Source organism: Poromitra crassiceps (assembly GCF_964638095.1).
Source record: "Poromitra crassiceps genome assembly, chromosome: 8".
NCBI classification, from domain to species: domain Eukaryota; kingdom Metazoa; phylum Chordata; class Actinopteri; order Beryciformes; family Melamphaidae; genus Poromitra; species Poromitra crassiceps.
The window spans coordinates 7357200-7366325 of record NC_139629.1 but is presented as its reverse complement, the minus strand read 5'-3'; the positions used below and the strand labels follow the sequence as shown (position 1 = coordinate 7366325).

The 9126-nt window shown below is 47.2% G+C and overlaps 1 protein-coding gene across 1 annotated transcript in view; it reads left to right on the top strand.

Moving 5' to 3' along the window:
* Positions 1 to 7814: 7814 nt before the first annotated feature.
* The window catches only part of dgkg (diacylglycerol kinase, gamma), a gene marked incomplete at its 3' end in the record, with an annotated part of 116709 nt that continues 115397 nt past the window's right edge, over positions 7815 to 9126 (top strand). The window contains exon 1 of the mRNA XM_083642126.1: positions 7815 to 7901. Coding sequence (XP_083498252.1) covers positions 7835 to 7901 — 67 coding nt within the window. The 5' untranslated portion in view covers positions 7815 to 7834. The remainder of the gene's footprint in view (positions 7902 to 9126) is intronic.

Below are 9126 nucleotides of genomic sequence, written 5' to 3'. Positions count from 1 at the left end.
GTATGCAGAATGCAACAGCCAGGCAGTAATGAATATAATGTACTGCCTGTATGCAGAATGCAACAGCCAGGCAGTAATGAATATAATGTACTGCCTGTATGCAGAATGCAACAGCCAGGGCAGTAATGAATATAATGTACTGCCCTGTATGCAGAATGCAAACAGCCAGGCAGTAATGAACATAATGTACTGCCTGTATGCAGAATGCAACAGCCAGGCAGTAATGAATATAATGTACTGCCTGTATGCAGAATGCAACAGCCAGGCAGTAATGAACATAATGTACTGCCTGTATGCAGAATGCAACAGCCAGGCAGTAATGAATATAATGTACTGCCTGTATGCAGAATGCAACAGCCAGGCAGTAATGAACATAATGTACTGCCTGTATGCAGGATGCAACAGCCAGGCAGTAATGAACATAATGTACTGCCTGTATGCAGAATGCAACAGACCAGCAGTAATGAACATAATGTACTGCCTGTATGCAGGATGCAACAGCCAGGCAGTAATGAACATAATGTACTGCCTGTATGCAGGATGCCAACAGCCAGGCAGTAATGAACATAATGTACTGCCTGTATGCAGGATGCAACAGCCAGGCAGTAATGAACATAATGTACTGCCTGTATGCAGAATGCAACAGCCAGGCAGTAATGAACATAATGTACTGCCTGTATGCAGAATGCAACAGCCAGGCAGTAATGAACATAATGTACTGCCTGTATGCAGGATGCAACAGCCAGGCAGTAATGAACATAATGTACTGCCTGTATGCAGGATGCAACAGCCAGGCAGTAATGAACATAATGTACTGCTGTATGCAGAATGCAACAGCCAGGCAGTAATGAACATAATGTACTGCCTGTATGCAGAATGCAACAGCCAGGCAGTAATGAACATAATGTACTGCCTGTATGCAGAATGCAACAGCCAGGCAGTAATGAACATAATGTACTTCCTGTATGCAGGATGCAACAGCCAGGCAGTAATGCAGAGGTGTTAATGTCCTCTCCATAGTGACTCATTCAAAACAGAGACAGGACAGTGGAAGGAGGAGGGTGTGTGTGTGTGTGTGTGTGTGTGTGTGTGTGTGTGTGGTGTGTGTGTGTGTGTGTGTGTGTGTGTGTGTGTGTGTGTGTGTGTGTGTGTGTGTGTGTGATCTGTGATACAATCGACTTTCGCTTTAGGCCGGCCTGTTTTCACTCGCTGGTTCAAGTAAAAAGGCCAGAGAGAGAGAGAGAGAGAGACACTTCTTACAATGGACGGTGGATGTTGTGTTTTTGTGGCACCGCGCCATTTTTCCCCCTCTGACGCCGCCGCCGCTTGGCTCCAGGCCGAGGAAAATCCGTGGACGACACAACTTTAGCGGGAGGAGGACAGGCAGGCAAATCAAGCTGCCCTCTCATGATGGTCTGTGGCAAACAGAGACATCCTACAGGCGAGCGAAAGACAGACACACGCACGCACAATTACACGTACATTTTGTAGCTAACAGAACATCTGTTCATTGTACCCTTGCAAGGAGGACCCTGATGATCTCTCTCTCTCTCTCTCTCTCTCTCTCTCTCTCTCGCTCCCCTTCTCTCTCTCTCTCTCTCTCTCTCTCTCACTCTCTCTCTCGCTCCCTCTCTCTCTCTCTCTCTCTCTCTCTCTTCTCTCTCTCTCTCTCTCTCTCGCTCTCTCTCTCTCTCTCTCTCTCTCTCGCTCCCCTTCTCTCTCTCTCTCTCTCTCTCTCTCACTCTCTCTCTCTCTCTCTCTCTCTCTCTCTCTCTCTCTCTCTCTCTCTCTCTCTCGCTCTCTCTCTCTCTCTCGCTCCCCTTCTCTCTCTCTCTCTCTCTCTCGCTCCCTCTCTCTCTCTCACTCTCTCTCTCTCTCTCTGTGCATCTCTTTGCCATGCACTCTAGTGACGTCATTGTTGCCAGGCAACCTAGTGAGCAAAACAGAATCCCTCTCTGCACAGAGGGGAGGCCCCATACTGGTGATTGGCACGTGCTTCTCTGTCTGTCTGTCTGTCTGTCTGTCTGTCTGTCTGTCTGTCTGTCTGTCTGTCTGTCTGTCTGTCTGCCTGTCTGTGTGTCTGTCTGTCTGTCTGTCTGTCTGTCTGTCTGTCTGTCTGTCTGTCTGTCTGTGTGTGTGTCACACTTGAAAATGAGATCTAGGTCTCAAGGTGATTCACCTGTATAAATAAAGGTAAAAAAAAAAAATGTCTGTCTGTGTGTGTGTGTGTGTGTGTGTGTGTCTGTTTGTCTGTCTGTCTGTCTGTCTGCCTGTGTGTGTGTGTGTGTGTGTGTGTGTGTGTGTGTGTGTGTGTCTGTCTGTCTGTCTGTCTGTCTGTCTGTCTGTCTGTCTGTGTGTGTGTGTGTCTGTCTGTCTGTCTGTCTGCCTGCCTGTCTGTCTGACTGTCTGTCTGCCTGCCTGTCCGTCTGTCTGTCTCTCTCTCTCTCTCTCAATTCAATTCAAATTCTCTCTCTCTCTCTTTCTCTTTCTCAAACAGACAAAATATACATCCTGCCTTTGCGTTAGTAGTACCATGCACAGCCCCCTCCTCCCTCCTCCAAGCTCTTCTTGACAACCATCTCATGTCCTCTTCCTCTTCGTCTCCCATCTCTAAGCCTGCGTGCGTGGTCCTCCATCAGCACACGCCAGCACGTCTCTCTCACGTTGTCTAGGGAGGAGAGCTCATGGATGCTGCTAAACGGGTAAAGCAGGAACGCAGCTGGTTGACAGCTGTGTGAAAGGAGGACATGTGATGTTGAAAAGTGTCTGTTCTGTTCTGTCTGTTCACCCTCTAATGCAGACTGTGTTGTAGAGAGAGAGTGCTGTCTCGTGACACTGACTCCGGTTGGTCCACCTGACCTGGGTGTGTGTGTGTGTGTGTGTGTGTGTGTGTGTGTGTGTGTGTGTGTGTGTGTGTGTGTGTGTGTGTGTGTGTGTGTGTGTGTGTGTGTGTGTGTGTGTGTGTGTGTGTGTGTGTGTGTGTGTGTGTGTGTGGGTCTGTCCGTCCACACCCACAGACCTCTTCTATCCTATGCAAACGGCACTCTTGAATCTGACCACAGTCAAATCATGTGGGTCTGTCTTACAGGACAAACTAGAGTGGTGGAACGCCATTTTATGGAACAATCGTGCTATTGTCCAAAGGATTTGCTATCGACAGCACTGTTTATCCATTACAGTTATTGTTAGGGTTTTGCTTTAGGTATATAGTTACTGGCTGAAGTGAATTTGAGTGGTTCATGCTAACCTTCCTCACTTGACATGTCTATTGTTTTTGGACTCGACTTTCACAGATTCAACTGAACTGTCCCGGGAAGGGGGGGATATTTATTATTCATATCTTTTGTGGGAAAGTTACAGAAATGGAGGTTTCTCATGGAAAAGCAATGGAAACAAAGACAAGACTTTGTATCTGTGGTAAAACACTCAGATATTTCCGTCCTCGTCCAGGTATAGAGACACTGCGGAGCGCGTCATCATTCAGAAACCACGCCCAAAACGGGGGAAAACAGAAAGCCCCCCTCCAATCCTGGCGTTCTCCTATGTCGCGTGGATGGTCGCGTGTTGCACACAAAGATCGTATATACGGAAGATGAACACTCCAACTTACTTCAGTGACAGCAAGATCCACATTTTTCTCCTCGCGAATTCTCAATGGCTTCCTTGTTTTGCTCGGGAGCACAAAAAAACTTTAACTGCCGATTTTTTACATGTGTTGTCTGCGCAGCCCCACCACACAACAGCTTTTTTGCTATGTTTAATTCAAGGAAAATGATGCTGGTGTATGGGAGTGAATGGAGAGCTTTCCCCCGTGATGGGCATGGCCTATTTCATGCAGTGTCTCTATGTGTCAGTCCAAAACTGAACACGACAAAAAAATTAATCACCGGAGATCATCAGACCATCTGTTAAACGGTAGAAAACGGAACCAAGAATAGATGCTGCCTCTGCCTGCAATAAACTGTGTGTGTGTGTGTGTGTGTGTGTGTGTGTGTGTGTGTGTGTGTGTGTGTGTGTGTGTGTGTGTGTGTGTGTGTGACAACACCACCCAGGAGCCCAATCTGCACCTCTAGCAAGCAGCCAGCAAGCCCCGCACCAGAGGGTGACATCACGGGAGTGGATGACAGAGTAGAAAAAAACTAAAACTGCCATTTCTCTCATCCCAATCCCGGAAGAATGACCTCCGTCCCATCCCGTTCCCCTCCCCGTTCCCGTGTTTTGTTTTTGGTGGCTGCACCATGCGTCGTCAATCCACACATCCACCCTAGGAGTGGGACTGGCAGAGTAACTCACGATAGAGACAGTCGGCATGTCTGGGAACGCCCACAAAATGTTATACTGGCGCGTGAGTGGGTTAAACCCCCCATATATCCCAATGGGCTGACTCACCAAAGGAAGGTGCTGCGGCTCAACACTACAGGATTGGGGATTCTAGAGCAGAACACAAGACGTCTGTTCAGATGTGCGTTTACTGCGGGGGTTAAATCCCCGATCGTGTCTGCCTGGGCTGGGCTAGCAGCTAAATTTTAACTTTGCTGAATGGATAGACCGGGGGATTTACCCCCACCCTGACCACGCCCCCAGCCAGGCTGAGCCAGCTAACCCGGCGTCTATGACGAGACATCGCCTCAACCTATACGATGCTATCACAATGCTTGGCCCTTGATGACGAAGGTATCACGAACGATACAGCCATTCTGCGTAATCGATACATTGCAAGAAATGTCATGTACGCTAGCTCACGATTTCTGTGTAACTCAAAAAGATAAAAAAAAGAAAAAGAAAATAGGCGATCAAGCGTTTTCTCATCAGGGCTCCTAGACTTTGGAACGAACTGCCTCTCTAAATCTGTATAATCTTTTAAATCACCTCTTAAAACTCACTTTTATAGACTTGCTTACTTTGATAGCTCTGCCTTGTTTCTGTATTGATTCTGCTCCTAACTAGATTTTATGCTCCCCCCCCCTTTTGTTAAGTGCTGAGTCACTGTTTCAAAAGGTGCTACATGAATAAAGATTATTATTATTATTATTTACAGACGTTCATACCTGCGTGCGCTGCCCAGTACAACCGTAGTCGAGCTTCTCCTCTTAAGGCACGGTTTGAATAACGAGCTTTAATTTATGAGTTGTTATCCTCCTACGAGCCCAGACAACATAAGATCTTTGGCAACCTAAAAGAATGATGAAGATTTCTCCATCAGCTCTGCAGAAGCCTGCCCTCTAGCCAACCCCTCCTTTTAAAAACATACTTTTATAAAGCTTGCTCTTGCTTGAACTCCATCATGTTTTATTGTTTTAGTTTTTCTGTGCAATTACCCCTTTGGATTTTATTCCTTGTACATTAGACATTTTTATGTCTCTTGTAAAGTGCGCTGTACCGTAACTCTCTTTTGATCTAACTCTCTTTTGAAGTCCACACACACACACACACACACACACACACACACACACACACACACACACACTCATGCTGACCGGTGGCCGGTGAAATATTGTATCTGCATTTACCCCGTCCATGCAGGCTTGTCCTTCCTCCAGGGGGCAGCCAGGAGCAGTGGGCAGCTTTCTTGTGTACAGCGCCCGGGGACACAACTTCAAATGTTGTCGTCACTGGTCAGATGACGATCTTCTGCATGTTTTGTTTTGTTTGGCGTCCATATCGATGTATGGAGTAACCCCAGGGGAGCACGCGGAGAACAACATGCAAACTCCACACAGAAAGGCCCTTTTGACGAGATAGCCCACCTGGGCAGTAGGACCTGAAGACATGGGGGGGGGGACACCCTCAGCGCCCACAGCGTCCCAGGTGGGAATCGAACCCAGGACCTTCGAGCTGTGTGGACTGGAGGGACAGTGCTACCACTGTGCCCCCCGTGATTGTTAAGTTCCTTGGTTTGACAGGAGTTGTTGAGGGAAGGGACAGTTTCTTAGTATTCTTAGCCAGGATTTAAGTGCACTCCTCTAAACACTGGACTCCTGCTGCCCTCTGTGCTGTTAGCTTAAAGAAACCGCCAATTTTCAACCAGCTTTGTATCATTACAACATCGGTAGTATATCAGAAACCTGTAAACCGTTTTGCAGACATTCATTTAGTTTTGACAGCTATTGAGAGTTGATTTGAGTGAAGTTGTGGACCAGTGATGTCATGCCTGAATGACATGAATCAATTTGCCCTCAAATATTTCCAGTGTTTGACTTTGACCTCGCTGTCTTTGAGGACAAAGGGACATTTGTTTTCGGCATAAAGAAAGAATTGCATCGTCAATATGATGCGATAATAATACATAACAGATACATTTAATTCAATGAGTAATTAATACTAAATGATAAAAAAAAAAAAAATCCCTGCTCCTCAATGCATGTACTGAACATACGCAACTGCTGGTTCACTCTTCACTTCCCTCTCCTGTATATCTCCATCCATTACCGTTACCTCCCACCGCGCCCTCATCTGCCTCCATTGTGGAGTGGCCGGGCTAACTGCTTTCAGTGTGCTTTTCAGCAGTGTAGTAAAGACATTCATATATTTTGTCCGGCACAATCTCTCACCAGATAATCATCTTTTATCTCCCTCCTTTATCTTCCTCTGCCTCCCCTGACTCCCCTCTCTCTGTCTCTCCCTCTCTGTCTCTGTCTAGGTCACAACAGGTTCTTGTTGCTGCAGACCTGCTGAGAGACCTCATGCTATCTTCCAAGCCCAGAGGAGTAGTTTGTTGCTGTGACAGACAGTTTCCTTGTGGACATACAGCTGACTGATGATCACCACCGCAGGCTGGCTTGATCATTGAACTGTAAAAAAACCCCACATTCAATCCCGATCTAACGGACCCAACTGCCCCCACATCTATGAGTGCACTAAAATAACGTTTGGGGGTATTTCGATTTTATTCAATTTTGGCAGACAATTTCCCCACCACAAAGGAGAAGCCGCAAACGTGATTCAAGCACCTCTGCTTCTACACTCCAGGGTGTATGAGGAGCAACAACCCCCCTTCCCCCAGTTATCTACTTGAAAAACACAGCTGATCTCCATAATAACATTTTCTCAATTTTCCAATACGCCTCCGCCAGCACTCATGAGGCCTCTCCATTAGCTTGTGAGGTGCTCGTCGTAAAAGAGGCAGATATGACCAAGGATAAGTATCAGTCCCCTGGCAGCACCTGAGGACCATACACTGTACACTCCCATACACACAGCCCTGCTGGCCCCCCGGTGAGGACCATACACTGTACACTCCCATACACACAGCCCTGCTGGCCCCCCGGTGGCTACAGGCAGGATAAGTATCAGTCCCCTGGCAGCACCTGAGGACCATACACTGTACACTCCCATACACACAGGCCTGCTGGCCCCCCGGTGGCTACAGGCAGAATAGGCATCAGTCCCCTGGCAGCACCTGAGGACCATACACTGTACACTCCCATACACACAGCCCTGCTGGCCCCCCAGTGGCTACAGGCAGAATAGTCATCAGTCCCCTGGCAGTACCTGAGGACCATACACTGTACACTCCCATACACACAGGCCTGCTGGCCCCCCAGTGGCTACAGGCAGAATAGGCATCAGTCCCCTGGCAGCACCTGAGGACCATACACTGTACACTCCCATACACACAGCCCTGCCGGCCCCCCGGTGGCTACAGGCAGGATAGGCATCAGTCCCCTGGCAGCACCTGAGGACCATACACTGTACACTCCCATACACACAGCCCTGCTGGCCCCCTGGTGGCTACAGGCAGGATAATCATCAGTCCCCTGGCAGCACCTGAGGACCATACACTGTACACTCCTATACACACAGCCCTGCCGGCCCCCCGGTGGCTACAGGCAGGATGGGAGACGGCAGCTGGGTGTGTTTGAGCCCAGCCGAATTTAGTCAGCTGCAAAAGTACAGCGAGTGTGAGTACCCATTATACTTCTGATTCTTTCTGTGCATGTTTGTGTATCTGTGCCTGGGCGTGTGTTTCTGCATGCGTGTGTGTGTGTGTGTGTGTGTGTGTGTGTGTGTGTGTGTGTGTGTGTGTGTGTGTGTGTGTGTGTGTGTGTGTGTGTGTGACGTGTGTGTGTGTGTGACGTGTGTGTGTGTGTGTGTGTCGGCGTGGTGTGTCCAGTAGGGGTGTGCCAAAAAATCGTTTCTTAGATGCATCGCGATGAGACACGTAACGATTAAAATCGATGCAAAATGTTCGATTATCGATTACTTTTCCTGACCAATTATTATTATTATTATTATTATTTTTTTTTATTATTATTATTATTATTATTAAATTCGCACCCCATTATCATGAACTACGTGTGACTAATAAGCAAGCTAAGAGTTCATTCATAAGTTAATTAACCTGCACTACAAGGAAGTATGTCAGTAGGTCATCAGGTGTAAACAAAGCCGCCATGATGCCACGCTGGAATTGAATCGCGCATTCGGCTACCTACCAAAAAACAAAGGAATCAACAAGATGCTGTCGAAAAAGAGAAAGGTTGACACGGAATGCAGGCAGTTTCAAGAGAAATGGAAAGAGCAGTATTTCTTTTGGGAAGTAAATGGGTAAATGAGTCGAATTGATTTTAGTAAAAAAAAAAATCCGGCCCCCATGAGGTCTCAGTTGAACAAATCCGGCCCTCTACCTAATATGTGTCTGACACCCCTGATCTAAATAAAAGATAATGGAGGTAAATTTGTTTGTTTACTTTAATTAATGGATACTGACAAAGAAATCCTGTATGGGGAAAAAGATACTGACAAAGAAATCCTGTATGGGGAAAAAGATGCATCGAAAATCGTGATTAATCGTAATAATCGTAATAATCGATTAATCATCGAATCGTAGCACCCTGAATCGTAATCGAACCGAATCGTGAGGTGCCTAAGGTGGCACACCCCTAGTGTCCAGAGCAATCTAGTAAGAGAGTGGCGCCAGCGGAGGTCCAAAATGCGTGACTCAGTAGCCAATGAACAGCCAGGAAGGAGGCTCGTGCTACGTTTGAATGCTAAAATAAAGCTGATAATATACAATTTGATTCTTAAAAACCTCTGACCCTTTCAAAGTACAACACAAACGGTCCATTTTGCTGCAACTCGATGATAGCGCTGCTTAATCCAGAACCTCACTTCCGGGAACTTTTG